This window comes from Microcaecilia unicolor, chromosome 10, assembly GCF_901765095.1.
Source record: "Microcaecilia unicolor chromosome 10, aMicUni1.1, whole genome shotgun sequence".
In the NCBI taxonomy this organism is placed as follows: Eukaryota; Metazoa; Chordata; class Amphibia; order Gymnophiona; family Siphonopidae; genus Microcaecilia; species Microcaecilia unicolor.
In genome coordinates, this window is record NC_044040.1 from 62,339,844 (window position 1) to 62,364,716 (window position 24,873).

At 41.1% G+C, this 24,873-nt stretch overlaps 1 protein-coding gene across 4 annotated transcripts in view; it reads left to right on the forward strand.

Annotated features, from left to right (window-relative positions):
* Positions 1-24,229, forward strand: part of IMMP2L (inner mitochondrial membrane peptidase subunit 2) — a 1,132,561-nt gene extending 1,108,332 nt beyond the window's left edge. For all 4 annotated transcript variants that reach the window (XM_030217238.1, XM_030217239.1, XM_030217237.1 and 1 more), the window contains one exon: positions 22,316-24,229. In XM_030217238.1, the coding sequence (XP_030073098.1) occupies positions 22,316-22,447 (132 nt within the window). In that variant the 3' untranslated portion in view covers positions 22,448-24,229. The remainder of the gene's footprint in view (positions 1-22,315) is intronic.
* Positions 24,230-24,873: the final 644 nt, after the last annotated feature.

A 24,873-nucleotide genomic window follows, 5' to 3' on the forward strand; every position in this document is an offset into this window, starting at 1 on the left:
CTCTGTTTGGAGCAGCAGGTGGATTTGTCCTAGGTCCTAGGTGATTATTGGCTTATGCCATTAGCAGTGCTCTGGGTATTATACATGTTTTGAGTTTAAAGGTTGCAGTCTTACAGTTTGTAAGCCTGTTGCAAGCAAAAATATTTGAAAAAGCTAAAAGAAGCTGGTAGAAAAGAAAAAATGCAAATGGAGTAAAAAATAGGTAATATAGTAAAATAGGAGGACAAAACATTTTTTAGATATATTAATGTTAGGAAGAAGTGCAAAAGTTGCATTGTGAGGCTCAAGGGTGAAGGGGAGGAATAAGTAGAAACTAGTAAGGATTAAGCAGAATTGTGTAACAACTATTTCTGTTCACTGTTCACAGATCAAGGGCTGGGAGTGGGACAGCAAAAGATAAATACAAATAAGAATGGAAGTGAGATGACCTTAAATAGTATCTCGAATTGTACACAGTACTCTAACTGATGTCTCGTTTATCACACAAGGCAGACACTCACTTCAGGGCCACTACATTAATGTAGATGAACCTGCTCTATCATTCCAGGCATGTAATAAGGCTCGGACACTCAATGTCAAAGCCAAGATACCTAAGGCAATGCTTCCCATCCCTGATCCTCGAATCTGAAACCCTCCACCCTGATGTTGCCCCCTTAGAAAGTCCATCCTCCCCAGGATTGGCCTTATGTGGAAGGTGACCCCCTAGCAGTGGTAGCCCCTCTAGAGGACCAAGGCTAGTCCATGGGTAAGTCCTGAAGTGGGGGAAGTGTTGCCTTGAGAGGAGCATTGTATCAGAAGAGGGGCTTGGGAGAACAGATCAAGGGGTGGGGTTGAGATTTGGGGATTGAGGACAGATTGGAGGGTGTGGTGATTTCTGGATGGGGGGGGGGGGGGGTGCCATAATTTCAATTTTTATGTGTGTCCACTATGCGTGCCAGAAAATAATTTTATTTTCCAGCACACGAGCGGTAATCAACATTTGAACGCAGGTTGACCATTATTGTGCAGTTAATGTGTGAGACCTTACCACTAAGTGAATGGGTGGCAGTAAGATCTCAGACCCAAAATGGACGCAGACCAATTTTCATTTTGCTCCCCCCCCCAAAGGCATTTTTTACAGGTGCACTGAAAAATGGATCTTCACATGTCCAAAACGCGCGCCTACATTAGCGCCAATATTTTTCTGACAATAAACATAATTGTTTGTTCACCCTGCTTGTCTGGACTGATACAAGAATCATGGTGGTTTGTGTGCTGGGTCGTGAGTGCTTTCTGGGAACTGTGGAACCACTGGGAGTGTGGTCCCAGTAACCTAGAAATCATTGTGGATAATTTGAGAGTAGGAGACTCGCCCAGAAGTGGTTATGACCCAGTCAGTGGGAGGAGGGTGCTAGTGTAGAGCACAAGTGGCAGGTGCAGGTAAACCTGAGCTATGCTGGGGTTAGACCCTCTAAGTGGCTGTGGGGTAACCCCAGGCGGGTGATTAGGTGTTTCATGATAGTTGCCTTATTTATTCCATTGTTTTTTTCCCACGTGTTTCTTTTTAAAATGGCCACTCCTTCTGCACATGCCAACAAATATGCATGCACTCCTATGGGTATTTTAGAAAAGCTATATCTTGGCAGATTTGTTTCCTAAAGTACCATAGGAACTGAGCATGTCTTGATCTAGATGTCTAAATTCTGATCTCTACGTTTTATGTAAAATGGGGCGCCACATGTCTTATGTTGCTGTAGATTTCTATTCAAGGATACGTATCTTGATTCAGATTTTTTTTTAATTACATTTGACTCTGTCCATTTCAGGAATTTACTAAGGGGCCCTTTTACTAAATTGCAGTAAAACTGGGCCTGCACTAGCGCCCGCATGAGTTTTTGATGCACGCTGAGGCCCCCTTTTAGCGAAGTAGGTAAAAGTCTGTCCATTTTTGATGAAAAGAAATAGCTGTACAGTAAGGGAACCACTTACTGTATGGCCATTTCAGTGGGGAGCCCTTAGTGCCACCCATTGAGATGGCGATAGGGGCTCCCACGCTAACCCCATAGTAACTGGACAGCAGTTACCTCCTGTTAAGTTCCAGCACTACAAAAATAAAATAAATTCCTGTAGCCCTGGGAATGACGCATGCTGGGGGAGGGAACTCCTGCGGTAGCCTGGCGGTAGTTCCAGTCTAAGCTTTAGATTCTTTGCTTATGAAAATGAAAGTATGCAAATATCATGAAAGGTTTCCCTAATCGTTATGGTATGAAAATCAAGTCTAACCTTTTGCCTCAAATCTTTACTAGCATTTATAGGTCTGCAATTCCAAAAAATAATCCACATTGAAATAGATTTTTCTTGCAGTTCAGTAAAGATACAAGGCATTAGAACCTAGATGAAAGCCAAGTAACAGCTGAGTTATTTGGTTCCAACTGTATTACCTTCTTAAGTTATAGCATTATTAGAAATCAGTTTACTGTAAGATAAATGCACTGTGAAAGATTTTATATAAAATCACAACTGCATTAAATATACAGCTTTAGCTCACACTCATATTCAGAAGAAGAAACGATGAATGTTAGGCCAAAATAAACCAACACCTTTTAGTAAATAGTGTTACAAGCATTATTTGTTTTTGTACTTAATTACTGAGTGCTAATGGGTGCTAGACGCATTTAACTGTGATTGATATACCTAGTCTGTAGTTATAACACCAGTTAGGATTGACATATGGTATTTTTCGTTAGACATGTTCCCCTTTAACTTTTATATAGTGAAAAGTTAAAGTGGGATGGTTTTGAAACAGTAGCTGCAAGGATCCCCTCAGATATATATTCATTCTGATTTTACTTCCATTATAATCATCTTGAAAGTTTGCCAAATATTATATTTTGGTTGTAGTAGGATATCTTTTCCCAAATGCAAAACATGCTTCCTGAAAGAGTATACAGTATGAGGTCAGCTAAAGTCTAGATTTTTAATCCAAGCCAGCCTTTATATAAATACATTTATAACAAAACAAAATACATTAAAATTAATGAGCATCTGCCATCTCAATAGCATTATTTTCATAGAGTGCTTATATGAAAAAGAAATTGTATATACGTAGCTTCTTAATTATGCACATAGCTTCAATATGATGTTGTTCAAATAGATTTGGAGGTGGCATAAATTTGGATTGAAATCTGTCATCTTTCATTCAAATTGTATCTCATAATACTTTAAGGGGTCCTTTTACTAAGGTGCACCAAAAAATGGCCTGCATTAGTGTAGGTGCATGTTTTGGACATGCGCAGATCCATTTTTCTTCGCACCTGCAAAACAGGCCTCTGTTTTGCCAAAATTAGACGTGCAGCCAAATAAAAATTGGCCAACATTCATTTTGGGTCTGAGACCTTACCGCTACCCATTGACTTAGTGGTAAAGTCTCACACATTAAAACCGGGTGGTAATCGTCAACGCGAGTACAATGGCAATTACTGCCCAGTTAGTGCTGCGTGCCGGAAAATAAAAATTATTTTCCGGAACACATAGCGGATGCACGTAAACAATGAAATTACCACGTGGTAGTTGGGCAGTAGTTCAAAATTGATGTGCCTAGGGCACACATAGGCGCCTACACGGCGTAGTAAAAGGTCCCCTAATACTTTAGTGATATTTAGTCCCCACTGTGTTGGAATTATGTCTACCAATTTTTAGGGGTCCTGTTTACTAAGCAGTGTTAAGGGGCGTGCTACAGTTTTTAGCACATGCTAAATGCTAAGGACACCTATAAGAATACATGGGTGTCTCTAGCATTTAGTGCACGCTAATTTTAGGTGCTAGCAATTCTTAGTAAAAGGGCCCTAGGTGTTTTACATTATTCCTTTCAGCCTTATCATGTCCTATTATTACAGAATAATTTATCAAAGGGAGGAGATATATAAACAATGTATCATCAGCTCAGAAAATACCCTTAAGAACTTCAGGAAAACGTTGCCTCAAGAAGCCCCTGGCTCTAATATAGATCTCTACAGAGCTCGTCTATATTAGAGCCAGGGGCTTCTTGAGGCAACGTTTTCCTGAAGTTCTTAAGGGTATTTTCTGAGCTGATGATACATTGTTTATATATCTCCTCCCTTTGATAAATTATTTGTGTAAAAATAGAAGGAGGTTTCCTTTTGTTTTGTTTATAATTTGCCTATTATTACAGAATCCCATGTCAACCAAACAAAATTCATGGATAAAAGGCACCAACTTGGGTGCTGTTTATAGTACAGTCATAGTGCTGGGATCCATATACAATTTTGGACAAAAGGATTTACACCCACTCAACCCTGGTGTAAATCCCCATACCTAAATTAGGCAGAGATCTCCTGAATTCTATAACTCTGTATACTAATCCTAGAAATGCCCTTGACACCTCCCATGGCCACACCCCCTTTTCAGATCTGCTTGGAAAATTTTATGCACACATTGTTATCTAATAGTGACTATTTTTGAGTACATAAATTCCAATTATTGCCAGTTAACACCAATAATTGTTAGCACCCTATTATCAGCACTAATTGGTTCGTTAAGCAGTTAAATTGTGCAAACAATTTGGGCACATGCCCAAATTTGCACTCATAATTTTCGAGCACTATATATAGAATTAGGGGGTTAATGCATTGTTAAGCGGAGTATCTGTTGGGAGATTACATATATCTTTCTTAATATATGCGGGTGGGGGTTTGTTCAGTTATATGTCTGGGGGCATGCATTGGATTGAATGTTTGTGGTTGTGTATGTTCAGCAGATGGTTGGCAATTAAGGGGGTTTTTCAGGGAGTTTAGCAGAGTTCGGTTCTGCTTTTTCTGTTAGATGCTTTTCCTGTTTCTTTTCTATTAAGGTATGACTCACCGCAGATTTGTTGTTCCTTCATTTCTGTCTTTTTCCTCCCCTTTCCTTTGCCATTGTGAAAGCGCCATCGTGGGTGGCACAATAAAAATGTACAGGCAAGCTGGCAGCTAAACAACGAGGAAGCGCTAGACCTCAGCACACGCGCATGGTAAAGGCTGTATGACCTTGCCCAGTTCATAACAAGAAGTCTGTATCAGAGTGGGCAGGGATTCCACAAGTCTCAAACACGTATGTACTGAGGCCCTGCACCTCCTTGTTTAGTTGCCATCTTGCCTGCTTGTTCGCACTGTTTCAATCAGCCTCTATTTGGGAGGGAGAATTTAAAACTTGCTCAGGCTGCACTGTAGGGCAGTCATCTGTTTCACCTAATGGAAGTGTCAGCCTTGATTTTAACTTCAAGATATTTCAATGTATCCATATTGTCATCTTCCTTCCTCCACCCCATTTGGGTATATGTATCAAAGAGGATATTTGGAACATTCTTGAGGTATGGCACTTACTGTTTCAATGCGTAAGTTGAACCCAATTGAGAAAGAGGATACAACCTGAAGTATAACTACTCTCTTCCTTCTGTCTTCCCTCCAGCACAGAAGGGATACAGTGTAATGAAGGAGAGTGAGTGAGAGAGAGATGAAGTTAAAGAAGGGCTTGGTGGGTGAGAGTGGATCAGCTGGGGTTATATAAATGGGAGTGGAGAGCAGTGGCATAGCAAGGGCGGGGCGGTGGGGGCGGTCCGCCCCGGGTGTCAACGGGTGGGGGGGGGGGTGCTCCATCCACACACACACACCCCGGCGCAGTGCCTCTCACTCCCCCCGACAGTCCCCACCTGCCTACCAGCTGAGCTCCGGCTGGCACCTCCAATCTCCAGCGCTGCTGACTTTAAATGAAGAAAACCATCTCGTCGTTGGCCCTTCACTACTGAGTCCTGCGCTCTGATATAACTTCCTATTTCCTCGAGGGCGGGACTCAGTAGTGAAGGGCCAATGACGAGATGGTTTTCTTTATTTAAAGTCAGCAGCGCTGCAGATTGGAGGTGCTGGCCGGAGCTCAGCTGGTAGGCAGGTGGGGACTGTTGGGGGAAGTGAGAGGCGCTGCACCGGGGGGGGGGGGGGGGGAGGGTTAGGGTCCACACCAGGGGGGGTGCCGTTCCATGCCGGGGGGGACACCGTGTTGCACTGCACCCGGGGGGTTGCGTGCAGCGGCGATCCGCCCCGGGTGTCAGCCAAGCACGGAATGCCACTGGTGGAGAGTGAGAGAATGAAGGGCTTAGGTGAAGAGAGAGAGGATCTGTTGGGGTAATGAGATGAAAAAGCAGATTGGTGATGTGTGTATGAGCGTGAGGGGAACAGTGTAGAATGCATTCACGTATATTATCTAGAACACAGAGCACTGCTGTCATGGTTCATTTTGAAAAATTCAATTCCATATGGACTTTGTCTTCTATTTTTCATAAGTATATGTGACATCTGCTTTATCTATTTAAACATTTTTTTTTTAGACTTCCATTCAGGGCTGGTGCTAGACATTCAGGGGCCCAGGACAGAAACTGGAGACGGGGGTCCCAAAGCTAGCCTTCAGTCTATGCCTTCTTCAGGTTGAGACAAGCTTGGGAGCCCCTTATAGTATGGGGTCCCAGGGCAATTGCCCTGTTTGCCACCCCCTAATGCCAGCCCTGCTTTCATTACAGAATATGAGACTTCACAATTTCTATAACTAAACTGACTGTTTAAAAATGGTACAGCTCATGAAACTGCCGCAGGTTGAGCAAATAACTGAAATATGCCTTTCCTTAGGGATTTATTTTTAGTTTAGTTTCACTTCTCTAGGAAACAATTTTACTTTTTCTTTTCAGCAGGGTCATATTGCAAATAAATCAAAGATGGTATAGGAATATAAAGCTACAGGTGAAAAGGTTTCAGTCTTTAACCAATGTGATTTTCCTGTCCTACAAAGTATTTTTTCTATTAATTAGGGCAAAGTGTTCTAAAGAAACCTATGATGGTGATTGGATTGCTGACACTGACAAAAGGTACTATTTGACAGGTGTGATAATATGATAAGAAAACAGGATAAATTAAGAGACCCTAGGTACAGATCCTAGGGTAATCTCTTAATCTCTCACTGTAGAATGATTGCAGCATAGGTATAAACTTCAAAAGTTGGGTTTAGCCCTTCTGATTTATGACTGCCTTATTACAATCGATTTTAAATATAGATCTTGTGGATCCCTCCTAAACTTGAAATGTAACAGCATTTGTTGAAGAATTAGTAAAATACAGATGATGTAAAACTTCTAGTGTACCTATAGATAAAGTACAAAAGATATAAGCCTAGTTCTGTAAACTAATAGCATATATTTTATTTAAAGTATTGTTTTAGTCAGTTTTAAGAGATTAAGGGGGGAATTCATCAAGGTCGCCTTTTACCAAAACTCGATGCATCGCTGGATTCAGAAACCTGTGGGATCCCGGTACTGCAGGTTGCTGAATCCTGGATTAAAAGTATAATGCTGTTTGCAAGCCACCTCTCAAGCAGCATTATTTCTGCGGTCTGGGAACATCGGGCAGCAAAGCTGCAGCCCAGTGCTCCTGGACCAGCATAGCAGGGCTCCCCCCCCCAGCATCAGAATCTCCCCTCCCTCAAACTCCCATAGGGTAGCCCGGCGGTAGTTCCGGATTGGCGCAAGGCAAGCCTGTTGCCACACGCCAACCCTTTAATAAAAGGGGCCCCCTAGTGATTAATGCAGTGGATTTTAAACCAAGGGACCCAGGTTCAAATTTTTTTATTTTTGTTACATTTGTACCCCGCGCTTTCCCACTCATGGCAGGCTCAATGCGGCTTACATATACAGGTACTTATTTGTACCTGGGGCAATGGAGGGTTAAGTGACTTGCCCAAAGTCACAAGGAGCTGCCTGAGCCTGAAGTGGGAATCAAACTCAGTTCCCCAGGACCAGAGTCCACCACCCTAACCACTAGGCTACTCCTCCACTACTTAACTCTTTTATTTTTTGTGAGCCCTCCAGAAACAGAAAAATACCTACTACACCTAAATATACAAGCCACCTGCAATCCTGATGGCTACTGAAGTTGTGTACATTCAGGTACAGTAGGTATTTTTCTGTTCCTGAAGGGCTCACAATTACAAAATAAAAGAGTTACAGTGGGAGTTGAACCTGGGTCCCATGGTTTAAAGTCCACTGCAGTAGTCACTAGGCTTCCCCTCTGATCTGCAGAGATGTCTGTATGGCCATTCTTCTAAGAATGCTGCTAGACCAACATTCTTGTCTCTGCTTTTATGCTAGTCATAGGTTTGACATTCCAGTTTGTAAGATGGTTGTTCGAGCTGGACATTCTCAGTACACAGATGTCCATCTCACTTATTTTTGAACAGAAAATACTGACATATTTCCTTTTGAAAAATACACATTAAATGGATGTCTGTTTTGGATGTTATGCACTGGACATCTCTCTTCTGCCTTGAACATCTTTTCAAAGTTGGACTTAAATGTTATATCTAAACTGCCCCTCCACATCTCCTGGCTGTGTGTTTGTATATAGATAAGTATGATTTTATTAGGCAGACAAACAAAACACCACCAAAATACAGAAGCAAGCAGCACACTGTTTGCCACCAAATTCATACAAATTTAATTTTGTTTGGTGGAAAATAAATCTGTTGGCTGCCTGCTATGTGAATATTCCATCACTGTTTCATTATTGCTACCAAGTATTACATATTATGGGCATTTGATTTAAGCTTTGTTTTAACTCGTTTATCCAGACCTTACATGCACATAGTATTGCTTGTTAAACCCAAAGGCGAAAGTGTGGTTAAACAATTTTGTATAAACTGTGCTGTGCCGTAGAGGTTATTTACTTTTGCAATGTATGTTTGGATGCCTATTCTGGTGTGGACATGTCATAATGTTTGAATAACTGTCTATACTTAGGGCTATGATTTCTGAAGATGCGGCATCATTAAAGGACAGACATTTCAATGCCCAGTTGGGTATATATGCTAATCTCAACTTTGTTAAATGTTTCAACATATCCATCAACTTGCTCCCATTATTCTGTCTCACTGTATTTCCAAACATAAGCTACATTGAACCCGAGTTTGCTTGTGGTATATAAATGTCATATTTAAAAAAAAAATAATTTATCTTGCACCTTTTAAGGCAATGTTGATGGCACAAGGAAAGCAAGTTTGGTCCAGTGAAGACTAACTCAAAATAACCTGTTCCTTAGCTGGGTCTAATATTAAAATATTGAAAATGCGACCATACCATGCTTTTGTGGTTATGTTCCACTAATAAGTTAAACAATTAACTGGCTTTCATGAAACGATTATATGCATGGCTATTATTATTTTACATATATACAGATGATATTGCTATACTTTTACCAGCTCCCAAAGCATATATGGATATTTTGAGTGAAATTCAAAAATGCATCAATATTATTGAAAATTGGGCAAAGGAAATCCAATTGAAACTAAGGGCCCTGTTTACTAAAGTGCGCTAGTATTTTTTAGTGCATGCTAAAAATTAGCGTGCACTAACTGTATAGAGGCCCATAGGAATATTATGGACATCTACTCGGTTAGCATGCGCTAATGCATAGCGTGTGCTAAAAACGCTAATGTGTTTTAGTAAACAGTGCCCTTAATCAGGAGAACACAACATCCCTTTGGCTGGGCTCTCAAAAAAAGATTCAGGATAAAGAAAAATTTTCTATAAATAAGATGCAATTTAAATTAGAATTTTCTTCCAGGATTTTAGGAATTGAAGCAGATAGTAAATTGACAATGATTGATTACATTAATAAGGCAGTAAAACATTCTTATTAAGAAAATTAAGATGGATTCATAAAAACATTGAACCACAGTCTTTTAGATAAATAGTACAATCACTATTATTATCAAAAATAGTGTAGACATGTGGTATATGTGGGCTGCATCAATATTTTATTGAAGAGGTTGCAAACCATGTAGAATTTAGCTATAAGAGTGATTTTATTACTTTAAGATCGGATGTATCTATTACTCCTTATCATTATGAGTTAGATTGGCTCCTAGTTATAGCAAGATGTCATTTTAAGTTGTGTATACTGGTTTATCAGACTCTACAAGGAAATATTCCTGTTTATTAGGTGGGACTTTTCTCTGTATTGAAAAGACAGCTTTTGAGGGGGCAGATATCTTTGTTATTTCCTACAGTTAAGTCGGTTAAATATCTTCTCTGATTCATTTTAAATTTACTACTTTGTAGCTTCATCAAAAGCCCCCTAGTCCTAGTATTTTTGGAAAGAGTAGAAAGACGCTTCACGTCTACCCTTTCCATTCCACTCATTATTTTATAGACCTCTTTCATATCTCCCCTCGGCCATCTTTTCTCCAAACTGAAGAGCCCTAGCCGCTTTAGCCTTTCCTCATAGAGAAGTCGTCCCATCCCGTTTATCATTTTTGTCACCCTTCTCTGCACCTTTTCTAATTCCACTATATCTTTTTTGAGATGCGGTGACCAGAATTGAACACAATATTTGAGGTGCGGTCACACCATGGAGAAATACAAAGGCATTGCAACATCCTCATTTTTGTTTTTCATTCCTTTCCTAATAATACCTAACATTCTATTTGCTTTCTTAGCCACCTCAGCACACTGAGCAGAAGGTTTCAACGTATCATCAACAACGACACCTAGATCCCTTTCTTGGTCAGTGACTCCTAATGTGGAACCTTGCATTAAGTAGCTATAATTCGGATTCCTCTTTCCCACATGCATCACTTTGCACTTGCTAACATTAATCGTCTTCTGCCATTTAGACCCCCGTCTCCCAGTCTCGTAAGGTCCTTTTGTAATTTTTCACAATCCTCTCTTCCTTCTTCTGTTCGCTCTCTATCTCATTTGTGGTCCTTCCATAAACAACTGAAGATGGTTTTATTTTTAAAAATATGTGAAATGATTATATTCAAGGTATTGCTTTTAGGTTTTGTAAATCCCCAGATTGTTGTTCTGGTTCTCTTTTTAAATGTGTTATCTGCATGGAACTGACCAGGTTATTGCAGAATAGAATTTTTTGATGTAATGGTAATGTAATGATAATGATCAGGAAAAAAAATATACACTTCTTTACGGATAGAGTTCACAATGACCTCCTTTTATTATCGACCAGAAAGAAGAGATAAGAGTTTTTCCATTTTGACACAGTATAAGCCATCACAAGAACAAAAAATATAGCCCTTTTAGTTATGTTTAAACAAATGAGAGATCTTTATGAAACAACATATTATTTTTATTATTTTTACTTATAAAGCCACTTTTTCCTGAAAAATACTCAAAACAGAATAATCCATTTGTGCATCTAAAATGTAAACCTCTACAAATGAGTTGAAGTGAAGATGTGATTCCATATGCCCCAATAAAAATAAAGTTTAATTTTACATCCATTTATTTTCAATATATTCCATCTTTATAATACCAGGCTTCCCAAAGCAGATTACAACAGCTAAGATGAACCCATTAGGAAACAGGATATCCTCACTTAAATATGGCCATGTATTACTGTATTCTATAGAACAATGTAGAAACATTAGCACAAAATACAGTGTTTATTACTGCTGCTTTTACCAGCTACAATAATGTTTAAGCTGTTCTAGTGATATTCAATTTTATTTCATGATATATATGTAGATATGGGAAGTTTTCAAATGAATAAAAAAGCTGTCAAATAAGTAAAAACAAATCTTTTATCTTCCGCCTTTTAAGGCACTACCTATTCAACTGAAACAGCTTTAGACTTTTTATAGATGGACCATGCATAGGCAAGCTACATAAGTACATAAGTAATGCCACACTGGGAAAAGACCAAGAGTCCATCGAGGCCAGCATCCTATCCATGACAGCGGCCAATCCAGGCCTAAGGCACCTGGCAAGCTTCCCAAACGCACAAACATTCTATACATGTTATTCCTGGAATTGTGGATTTTTTCCAAGTCCATTTAGTAGCAGTTTATGGACTTGTCCTTTAGGAAACCGTCTAACCCCTTTTTAAAGTCTGCCAAGCTAACCGCCTTCACCACGTTCTCCGGCAACGAATTCCAGAGTTTAATTACGTGTTGGGTGAAGAAAAAATGTATTTCTAATAATCTTTTGCTGTTGTTTTCAATAGCATTTGCTATTATTTTGAGGAACTAAAATCCTAGCAAGCTCCACCTACTGGTTTCTGCTGATATAATTGTACAGATAGGCTCATGTCATTGGCCGGGCAATGAGAGTACTCTGGGCCCCCCCCCCCAAACCGTGCTGTTGCTGCCTCCCACACACACACTACCGCCCCCCCTACCTTGAAGGGTCCTGATGGTCTAGTGGCTTGTTCAGGGGCAGGAAAGAACCCCACTCTTTCCTGCCCGCCTGCTGCCTCCAGTCTGCCTGGTGCCGTGTTTTTAAAATGGCTGCCGAGATTTCCCGAGGTAGTCTTGCAGGTCTCGACAGTCTTTCAAGACTACCGCAAGGAGTCTCGGCAGCCATTTTTAAAACACAGCGGCCCCAAAGAGAATAGCAGCAATAGCAGCCAGTAAACCACCAAGGCCCCAGTGGGGTTGTAATGTGTGGAGGAGAGGGGCGGTGGCACTGCCTGGTTGCCTGAATGGTCAGTCCGTCCCTGAGAAAATCTTTTTAACACTGAACTGGCAGTCATGCTAGGGAACCAGGCCTCTATTGTGTTTGTACTGAATAATCTTTATGCTGAACTTGAATTGATAGCCTGATAAGGAAGACAGGCCATACAAATAAAGACATTTGTTGCTTCTGAGCTATGATTTGGTTGACAGTGCGCAGGCCCTGAACTCAAACAGTCACCAATGGTGCAACATGTTCCCATACTTAGCATGGAACCCAAACTTGCAGCCATACCAATAATCCCTCAGGCTGCTGCCTTAATGTCAGTTTACAGCATAATTCCTTTTTTACATGTTTAAAACTCTCGGCTTTAGTTTTTAGTAAAAAGAAAACTGCCTTTGCAGACACTGCTTGTTGCAAGAAAACAAAGTTAAACAAATTCTTGTATTCAGTTCATAAAGTATCTGCTTTCTCCTAGCTTCAGGTCTGCATGATGAGACTAGGTTTAATGAGTACACCACCGACTGTAGCATTAATAAATTACCATGCTCCAACCACCACCTGTGCCATAAAAAAAGACATAAACTCAGCAGTTAGTCCTTAGTATAAACAGATACCTTATTCCTCTAACTTATCTCATTGGTGTCCAGATCATTAGGGCTGGGATTCTCTCCATTCACCTCCATGCTTTGCTGTGCTTCTTCTGAATGCTTGTTCCCACTGCACAAACTTGGCTGGAGTGGTGGCATAGTCACAGGTGAGTTCAGGTGGGCCTGGGCCCATCCACTTTGGGCTCAGGCCCAGCGAAAATTGAGGCAACCTTGTTTTAAAGATGGTGGGGATCCCCAAGCCCCACCAGCTGAAAAGGTCCTGCTCTGGTGGTCCAGAATGCTCCTGTATTCACTGCAGCTGGAGGCACTCTCTGTGGGCCACTGCTGTGCCAGCTCACTTCCCTCCCACGCATGCTCAGATTCACGCATGGGCAGGAGGGAGGAAAGCTGGCTTTGCAGCAGCACATAGAGTTCCGTCAGCTGTAGCAAGCATGAAAGTGTTCTGGGCCATCAAAGCAGGACCTCTTCAGCTGAGATACTTGTTGAATTTGGTTTAAGGAGGGGGGGGGGGCAGGGGAAATAGTGTGTGCCCACCCATTTTGGACTCAGGCCCACCCAAAATGGCACATCTGGCTACACCACAACCCTCCCCTGCAGCGCTGGTACTAAGGAGTTTTGCATTGTCATGGTTACACAGGTCTGCTGACTCCATGAGTTTGCCCTTCCCCCTTCTTTTAAATAAACTCTTACTAGGACATGTAGGAATCCTTTTGCAACTACCAAAGGCTTTATTCTTCCCTCTGATAGGGGCAGGGACTTTCTCCAACTACTGGTTTATTCCTATTTCCCTCCTTACCACAATATGTTAAGAGACTGCGTAATTAGCATTCATGCAGACTCCATGAAGATTGCCCTCATAAGGAGAAATATGATTACGCTCAATAAATAGCCAGTTTATATGTTAGATATCTCTTTGTGCTAAGACTTTTCTTCACGGACATACTGAACAGAAAATGTAGAAATGAATAAAATGTGGGAATTTATTAGTTCACTCTGTCCTCCTGTTAACGGTGGAGTGCATTGCTGCACTTTCAGAATATTCAGATTCTTGAAGATGGTGTTTTATTTGTTACATTTATATCCCACATTTTCCCACCTATTTCTAGGTTCAATGTGGCTTACATAGTACCGGAGAGGTTTTGCTCCTTTTAGGCAACATGTTGACATAAAATGCCCTTTAAGGAAGTTTTAATAATATAGCATGCAGCTATGTAATGACATGTTGATACTCTAGCTACAAGTAAAATTTTATTTCCTGTTGCTTTTCCAAATTCACAGTGGCAGCAGCATGTTTTCTGTAAATCATTCCATTTCTGTATCTCCTTGAAAGTAAATATAAGCAATCTGCACAGTTGGGGCTTTTGTAAGATTTAATTAAATGGATTAGTTTCTTATGGGCTTTTTTAAATGAAAAGATCAAATGATTTTTCTAAAATAATAGTCCATGGAAAATTATTCCTTTCAATGAGAGCCATGTAATAATCTGACTTGAGAAGGGAAATTGTCAGGGCATTAGAATGATTAAAGAGCCTATACATTCATCACCGATAATATTTTCCATCCAAAATTATTGAAGTAATCACCTGATAAAGTCACTTTGCAAAATGTTCTCTACTGTCAAGGTCATATCTAATCAGTTTACAGATTAAAATGCCTCCTTTAAGTAAGCAATTACTGTGAAATGAAATTGAAATGTGAGGCTCAAGATGTGTTTAACCCTGTGCTAACACTATCATGCAATTGGATCATTCCACTTGATAACTGCTAGTTCCTATGTTGGTTATTCTTCTTTTGAAGTTGTTTTGCAGTGTTCGTAGTCAGTGATCATAGAGGTCTGAGCATATTTAAATTGTTTTAAGTATGAGTATAATGCTAATGTTAAATATATTGTATGAATGAATTAGTGGGTCTTAATGACCATTTTTTATAGAATTTGCACTTAGCATGCATTATCTCAGCAACTAATCTTGGGTGCAATTTACTGAATCTACTCCTTAGCCTCTCCTTCTGTGGCTCTGCTTCATATCTTAATTTCTCATCTTACCTTTCTCCTTCATCTTTTTCATGATTTTGTACATTTTTTTTCTTTTACTAACTTTCTAAACATATTCAAAATTCACTGTTTTCTCTCAGATCCCATCTTAGCCAGTATTCTTACTATAAACATTTAAGCATGGTCAGCAGTGGCTCTGCCATTAGCCAGATCGAAGTGGCAAATTTTATGAGGCAGTAGCAAATATCCTGAAAACACCCCAGTGGTGGCCATCTCACTTTGTTTCTAGGTAGTAGGAGACTCCTTTTTCCCCTCCTTCACCCAGGGCGGGAACAACTTCTGGCACCAATGTCGATGTTATTGTTCTTGTGAGGAAGGGGGAGCTAGGGTCAAGGAAATGACGTCGTAAGAAGGCAGGACATTGAGTGAAGGGAAGACTAGTAGAGACATCGGGAGCGCCGCCTCCTTCACTGACGCTGCGCCTTTGCTGCCAGACGGAGGTAAATTTAAAAGGGATCTTGTTGGGGGGGGAGAAGAGGGCGGGCAGTTGGGATATGGGAGCGGGAGGGCAGGGGAGAGAGGAGCGTGGATGGGAGGGCAGCGATCACCTTCATGGGGAGGAGGGGGCGCGCGTGCCAACTGTTCGTCTGCGGGGGGGCGCTGGGGGCGCCAACTGATCCTCTGCAGGGGGGCACCACAGACCCTTGGCACGGCCCTGGGGGGAGCAGATGGAAGAGCACCCAAACACAGCAAAATGGCAGCAGTACAAGTTAAAAGCAGCATGGGGCCTTTTGGGAGTCTGCGTCAGAAGGAGAGTGGCATGGTAGACCTTCATCATGCAAAGGGGGTCAGAGTTCGTGTGCTGTCTTTTCTGTTTGTTACTGCCAAGGGTGGATGTAACATGGCAGCAGTGGAGGAAGGAGGGGTGATGCTAGACCCAGAATAGAGTGGGAATGAAGCAAGCTAAGATGATGGACCCTGAGGGAGGAAAGAAAGCAAAAGGGAGATGCTTGACATATAAAGAGGTAAGACACAGATGCTGGATCGGGAGGTTGGGAATGGAAATAAGGATAAGATGCTGGTCTCAGGGGCAAGGAATAAATGTGAGATGTCAGACTTGTGAAGGAAAGTAGATAAAGGGGAGATGCTGGATATGGGGGAAGGGGAGCAAGGGGGATATACTTGGCAAGGGATGATGCTAGACTTGGGGTAGGAAGGGAAGCAAGGAGGAGATGCTGATCTTAGTGAGGGGGGTGGAAAGATAAGCAAAGGGAAGAGTGGGAGGAGAAATGAAAAGGGATTCTGGATTTGGCAGCGAGAAGAAAGAGACAAGTTGCTGGACTGGAGGAGAAGTGAGGGGGAAATGCTTGACACCAACATTTTCTCTAAAGTGCTTAGCAGTCCTCCATCAGTGTTCCTATTACTCGGAATGGTGCAGTGATGTTACAGTTTTAGTTTACAACGAGAAGCATGTTTTGCTGGATTTCCATTGGACCTCCCAACCTATTTGCAATTGCAGCAGTAATATTCCTTCAATACTCCAAATCGTTGGAATGAAATTGGAGGAAACCCATGCACCTTAGAGGAAATGTTGCTGAACATGGGGGGAGGGGCGGAAGATGCTGAGCATGGGAGATGCTAGTCAAGGGGAAGGCAGACAGAGAGGAGGAAAATACTGGGCATGATGGGGGAGAGAGAATGAGAGGGAGATGCTGGACACATTGGGAGGAAGAGAAGTAGAAGGAGATGAGATGCTGGTCAGGGAGAAATAGATAAGGGAAAGATAATGAAAGGTTGGGGAAAGAGAAAGGTGGAAAGCTATAGAAAATGTAGTGAAGGGAACATGAAAACTGGTTGGAGGAAAAGGAGGAGTGAAATCTGAGTGAACAGAGGCAGAAAAAGAAGAAAGGAGAAGAGAAATTAAATAGGAAATGGGAAGGAGACACTGAAAACAGTTCAAAGAAGGCACAGTGGAAAGTGGAAATGAGACTGGGACCAACATCATTAGAAAATAAAATTGTCAATCAAAAAATGTAGAAAAATGGGGTCAATATTCAAAATGATTTAATCGGGCAGAAGAACCTCGTGCCTGGTTAAATCACTTGTACTCAGTGGTACTTAACTAGGTAATGCTGCTAAATATCACTAAACTATGGCACTATTCAGGTAGTGCTGGCAAGGTCAGGGGATGGAGTCTGGGTGGAGCTGACACTTGTCCAGGCACTAGTGATATTTAGCGCTGGTGCTCAAATAGTTAGCAGAGTAGATAGGACTGTGGAGTGGACGAGTGGCCTAGTAGTTAGAGCACCAGTCTTGATAAGGTGACTAGTTCAAATCCCACTGCCGCTTCTTGTGATCTTGGGCAAGTCACTTAACCCTCCATTGCCTGAGGTACAAAATTAGATTTTGAGCCCTCCAGGGACAGGGAGCAAAATCCAAATAAATAAATAAATAAAAAGCTGTCCTATCTTTGCCAAGTTAGCTATCCAGGCATCAACACTGAATATCGGTTGGTACCCATGTAACTTCCAGGTAATGATATGATCCTTGAATATTGCCTCCTGATGATTGGGGTTCACTCCTGTTCTAACCCCTTAAACCACCAGGCTTTCTCATCAGGTAGGCTCGGCCCGATGAGTGAGGGGGGCGCTCCAGGAGCAGGAGGGTCTGGAAGGAGTCTGCTGTTCCAGGGGGAGGGGGTTTGAGGAGGGATTTCAGCTATTCTTAGTGTTAGAGTTAGAGACAGGGTCAGAGCTTCTCCCCCTCCCCTCACTTCTTCTTCCCTCCCCATCTGGTTAGCTAACCAGACAGCAGTCTAAATATCACATCTGCCCACAGACATTTAGGTGTCCTTTTACTAAGGTGTGCTGAAAAATGGCCTGCACTTGTGTAGACGCACGTATTAGACACACGCAGGTCAGATATTCAGCGCACCTGCAAAAAAGGCCTTTTTTGGCCGAAAATGGACGTGCGACAAAATAAAAATTGGTGCGCGTCCATTTTGGGCCTGAAACCTTACGCCACCCGTTGACTTAGTGGTAAGGTCTCACACATTAACCAGGCGGTAATGGTCTATGCGCAAAGAATGACAATTACTGCCCGGTTTCTGCCACTCACCGTAAAATACAAATTATTTTCCAGAGTGCATAGTGGACACGTAAAAATCAAAATTACTGCCCGGGCCACGTGGTAGCTGGGCTGTAACTCGGAATTGATGCACGTTAGGCGCGCATAGGTGCCAAATACAGCTTAGTAAAAGGGCCCCTTAGGCTGCAGCCAGAGGCCAACACAGGATATTCAGTGCCTGTATCCACATACTACTACTACTACTACTACTACTACTACTACTATTTGACATTTCTAAAGCGCTGCTAGGGTTATGCAGCGCATTCACATAGATGCTAACACTGAATACTGGAGACTAATTCAGGCCACAGCTGTCAGCATTTCAAAATTAATGCTGGCCACTACCAGATGAATATGGGGGGGGGGGGGGGGGGGATGATTTTATTTTCAATTTAGTGTCTGGAGGCAAGGGATAAATATCAGATATTTTGAATCTAATTCCACCTTACATATAAAGCATTGGTCCATTGGATCTGGTTTTATCCCACTTCCATGGAGAGACAGCTTAGAATTGACAAGGGAAATAAACATCACTCTATAATTAGGACATATCAGGCAGAGTTTATTTAACAAAAGTCACAGAAAGAGGGACAGTGCGTTAGACAAATAAGAGACAACTCTATAAATTGGACATGTACTACACACATGTTATACATTCAAATGTACAGAATGTTAAAGTCCCAGAGTTGTGCTCAGCATTAAAGTCTTTTAACATAAGAACATAAGAGTAGCCATATTCAGACCAATGGTCCATCTATCCCAGTATCCTGTTTTCTAAACAGTGGCCAAGTCAGGTCACAAGTACCTGGCAGAAACCCAAATCGTGGCAACACTCCATACTACAAATCCCACGGCAAAAAGTTGCTTCCCATGTCTGCCTCAATAGCAGACTATGGACTTTTCCTCCAGGAATTTGTCCAAACCTTTTTTAAACCCAGATATGCCTACCGCTGTTACCACATCCTCCGGCAAAGAGTTCCAGAGCTTAACTATTTGCTGAGTGAAAAATTATTTCCTCCTATTTGTTTTAAAAGTATTTCCATGTAACTTCCTTTAGTGTCTCCTAGTCTTTGTACTTTTGGAATGAGTAAAAAATCAATTTACTTTTACTCGTTCTACACCACTCAGGATTTTGTAGCAGGGGCGTAGCCAGACTTCGGCGGGAAGGGGGTCCAGAGCCCGAGATGAGGGGGCATATTTTAGCCCCCCCCCCCGGCGCTGCCGACCCCCCCCCCCGGCCATTGTTGAACCCCCCCACCAACTTTGACCCCACCACCACCATTGCTGACCCCCCCCCACCAACGACCCCCCTCCTGCTGCCGCCTACCTTTGCTGGCGGGGGACCCCAACACCCGCCAGCCGAGCCAAGGTCCTCTTTTTCCCAATCCTGTGCAAGGGTTTGTTCTAGTCTGACGTCCTGCACGTTGTACGTGCAGGACGTCAGACTCACAGAAACAGAACGAAGCCTTGTTTTTAAATGTTAGTAATTCACTTAAGTTTATACAGGAAATAATTATCTATCACTCTACAAACAATGTTTTCATCCTATGAGTAATCTTCATTCCTTTACTCAAGAATTTCGTAGTCCAAATGCTGTTATCCTCAGTTCTTAAATATATGTCCCGTTTTCCTCTATATCAGATTATCTGTTACTCAATTGTTCATCACTCTATTTCCACTTTATCCTGTATGTTGCTCACTTGGCTAGCAAAAATCTCCTTCAAGTCTATGATCCATAGACTCTGCTGTTTCAAACGGCTATCTCCATTGCTCTGTCTCTCCAACTCCTCAATGGCGGTCTCAATGTTTCCGCTTATGATGTTCCTTAAACCCAACGCTATCGAAGCGTTTCACTGCTTGGTATCATCAGGGATTTTTACTAAAAGGACAATAAGAGTATAGCCATAGATATTGTCCCTTCATACATCCTAATTTAATATACTTTAAATCATAATTTTCAAATATTCAAATACCTTCATAGTTTACAACTTTGTCTCTGGCTGCTTCCACAAGTTTGGTTCCACCTCGGGATCCCAGAACTATGGCACTGCTGCTAAAAACGCCAGCGCATGCGCTCTGTTTATATCTCTCACTAGATATTAAACTCCTCCTACCTGATACCTTTACTGCCACTATAGTTTACAGCCCCGACCAATCCACTTCCCAAACTCGAGGCAGAAGAATTTATGTTAGGAATTTATGTTTAGGTTTATGTTTATTATTTGGTAGAATGTGTGGGAAGAATGAATGGAATAGGATTAAATAAGAGGTAGCATATAGGGTGAAATTTTGTGCTTTTGAATAATATAATATTTATTATAAAAATAAAATATAGCATATTTGTACTAAAATAAAAGTGGTTACGAGTGGTAATACAATATAATAGTAAGAGTAACCAGATCAAGTTATTTGAGCCTAGTGATATAGATAAGATAGGATATTTTTCCAGAGATATTTTCTCCTGAAAATCTTTTAAAATAAAGAGCCAGATTCAGTAAATGGCACCACAAAGTAGCTACCGGGAAAAATTCACACTCAGTGCTATTCTATAAAGAGTGCTCTGGGCTCAGCGCTCTTTATGGAATAGCTCTTGGCACATATTTTGGTGTCCAGCTTTGGGCACAAGGTGTAAATCCTGGTACGCAACTTGGGCGCGTAGTCCCCAAATTCTGTAACAATGCATGTAATTCTTAGGAACACCCCTGACCGTCCCATAGCCATGCTCCTTTTGGGTTGCACGAAAGATAATTTGGATGCAGAGCTTTATAGAATTATGTGAAGCCAGATCTGTGCGCAAATCCAAATTAGAGTCAAGTAATGCCAATAATTAGCAACCAATTATTGATTATTAGCCGCTCATTAACTAATTTGCGTGTGGATCTCGGGATCACATGCAATTTTGGATGCCCAAATTTGGGTGCCAGTTATAGAATCTAGGGACAGTATGCTGTTCATCAGTAGCTGGGTTTGGTTTGTGAGCTGCTGTTTCCAATACCCCCTACGTTATAGGAGACTATTTTGGAAGATATAGTATTTGCCTTTATATAATTGGTTTAAAATAGGTTCCTTTCTAGACACCCCCATAGGTGTCTTGTTGTAAACTCAGGACCTTGGTGTGCTTTTGAAAAGTAGCTGTAAGACATACAGGTACACCGACCGGCAGACTGTGTACCTACATTATGTAGCCTGTCTGAAATCTTTTGCTTGCATGGAAGATTATCATTAATTTTAATTTATTAGGATAGGGCTAAATTCTATATATGGTGCCTAAAATATTGATGCCAAAAAATGCCCACATGAGCGGTATTCTATGAGTCGCTGCGCTTAAAGTTCAGTGCAGTATATAGAATAAATGCTTAAGTGGAGAGGTCACATGTAAATTTAGGCACAGGTATTTGCATCAATGAAAACATGGTGCAAATACCCATGCCTACATTTATTTTTTTATTTATTTTTGTTACATTTGGACCCCGCGCTTTCCCACTCATGGCAGGCTCAATGTGGCTTACATGGGGCAATGGAGGGTTAAGTGACTTGCCCAGAGTCACAAGGAGCTGCCTGTGCCTGAAGTGGGAATTGAAGTCAGTTCCTCAGGACCAAAGTCCACCACCCTAACCACTAGGCCACTCCTCCAATTTACATGCAGAGCACCCATATTTTGTAATTAAATACGTAACACAAAGCCATGCCCCGCCTTGAAACACCATGACCCTGCTAATTCCAAGCCTTTTTATATAGACCACATGTAAATTGTAAGCATGGATCCTATGCCTAACTTTATTCAGGTAAGTCCCAATTAAATATAATTAGTGCCAATAATAGCTTGTTAAAAAGCCAGTTATTGGCACTAATTGGCTCATTATTCTATTAAATTGTGTGTGCAAATTGGGAACACGCCTAAACTTGTGTGCTCAATTTTTGGCAACCTTCATAGAATCAGGGGGATAGTGTCTGTCATTTGGTAGTCATTAATATGTCGTGCTACAGGTCGGTAAGCCTAGTTATTCTGGAGGAAGATAACTTACATACATCAATTATATTTATAATAACCAACTTTTACATCAAGGTTTTTACAATTGTTCTCTTTTTTTATCTTGTGTGCAGGTTTCTCTTGGACTTTTACATGCCCATGCCACCTACATCCTTTGGCCTCCAAATCGCTGGCAGAAACTAAAATCTTTTATACCTCCAGACCGCAATCCAGTAGAAAAAGAAGATGAGTACTTACAACAATAGGAAAATCCAAAAAATATCAAAACTGTGAAAAATGAGAAATGAAGACCCTACAGGCCAAACTCAAATCCTTCTGCTGTTTTGTTTACTATACAGAATTTCTTTTATCTTGATGCTCAACTATGTGCCTTTTTGTTTAGAAGTGATGTATGTTTACAGAGAATAGTATGTTAATTTTCATAGTAGCAGTGAAGTTTATGAACCATTCTTTTTGTTGTAATGCCATGCTCTCTGATGCACCAGCAGTGATTACTTTTTATAAAGTGGATGAATCTTTTCCTTTATACTTGTTTTAGCATTAACTCATACTTGACAAATAATACTGTGTTGAAACTAGTTGACCCAGTATAGTATCATTCAGTGTGGAAAATTAAACATAAAGAAGCTTTTTATAAACCTAGAGGGTCTTTTACTAAAGCTTGGCTCAAGTTATCTGCAGCAGGGCCCATAGGAATAAAATGGGCCCTGCTGCAGATAACTTGAGCTAAACTTTAGTAAAAGACCCCCCTGTCTTTTTAAATCTTAACATTTATTTGTCATAAATATAATGACTTACTGAACAGTATAACATTGAGATAAATTCACAATTAATAAATGCTGTGTGGTAATAAACAGTGTGTGCTCATGCTCTATATTCTACAAACAATTTTATATTATAGTACTCAAGAATAATAAAACATATATGTATAGTGGCAATTTATTTTTCTTTTGATAATTACTTTCATTGAAATCAAAATGAACATGGAAGGGAGGGGTAATTAATGAAATGTGGGATGTCCAAAAAAGTGCCTGTTTTAAAAAGGCAACATAAGTGCCAAATCTTTTTCAAGTAAACACTCAGAACTAGACTGAGGAGTGCACAAATCTTCCAGCTAAATTTATACTAATTCAAAGAAGGTGTAAATGTTTGCATATTTTATAAAATATACACGTACAATGCACCTTCACTCTGCCCAAACTATGGCATGGTGGCTCTGTGGAGACAGAAACAGCAGAGTGGCAGGAATTCAGGCCCTACTACCTGAAGGAGCAGCAGATGGAACCAGGGCCTGCCATTTGAAACGATGATGACCCAACTGAGATAGAAGATGCTGGTGGGGTAGGGTGGGTTGGGGTAGGGGAAGAAGCCAGGCTCCACCAAACAAAGGTGATGGTTAAATGGTGATGGTAACTGAACATCATTCTCTTCTTTACAGTTGGAAGAGCAACAGAATGATAGCAGAGCAGATCCTGAGAAGTTTAGAAAGTGTGTGGGTGGGGGGGGGGGAGGGGAAGAGAGTATACCCCTCCAAACCTCCACCCATCCCCCTAAATCCATCTACACAGAGCCCCCACATCCCTCATTCTTACAATCCCAACATGCTGACACACACGCATTCAATTGTGATCCTCACACCCCCAACACACATACACTTCTCCAGCCAGACCTATACCTGCAACCTCTTAATAAGCACAAACATATTATCAGTCTCATATATACTGCCTCATGCTACATATATACTCACACATATTATATACCACCTACCTGCACATACTTGCCACCGTAGAGAAACAGACTTCACAATAGTCTCCCTTAATTTCTCACAAAGATGGCCCTGAGTGTGCAAGGCGAGGAAGGCAAAACATTCCATTATGTCACATACACTTTCCAACTTGTTTACTCTTGTTTAAATACTTTTCCTATATTAAAACCAGGAAAGTCATATCAAATTGACATAATTCAAATCAATTCTTGTATACCGCTAATATCCCCTTTCCAGGGTTCAGCATGGTTTATATTCTAGGTGAGACAAAAGCAAATAGTGTTAGTGTGAGGTATGAGAAACATTAGAAACCATTGGATTAATGCATGAGACTAAAAACATTAAGGAAAGGATAATGGATGATACTAGGAGGTAGTAGTCATGATGGATTGTTATGAAGCAGCCTTTGAGAAGAGAAAGGTTTTTAGCCTCTTCCTGAAGTTGAGATAGCTGTTTTATGTTCCGATAAAAGCACCTTGTCCAAGACAAATGAATATGCATTTTTTGTAGTAAGTTGTAATGTTATAAGAAAAAAGTGTGACCTGGTCTAACTGCGGTCATGTACGTTTGGCGGTGATGTGTGTAACGTACAGTATTCTGCAAATTAAACACATAAGTGGGAGACACATCTATGCCCCGACATGCTCCATGAACACCCCTTTCATTCATATTCTTATGCCACTTATGCCCACCCTCACAGAATAGCATTTAGGTGCCCTGCTGTCACTTCTCACAGGTAAGTGTGCATGTAAATTTAAGTGTGCCCAGTTATAGAGTTTACCTTAACGTGTGTCTAGTTCTACACAATCTGCATTTAGGCAGTCTTGGGGGCATAGTTAGGGCTGCGTAGAGGTAAATTTGTGATGTATGAAAGTATACATCTGTTTTGGAGCAGGTGTAAAATTT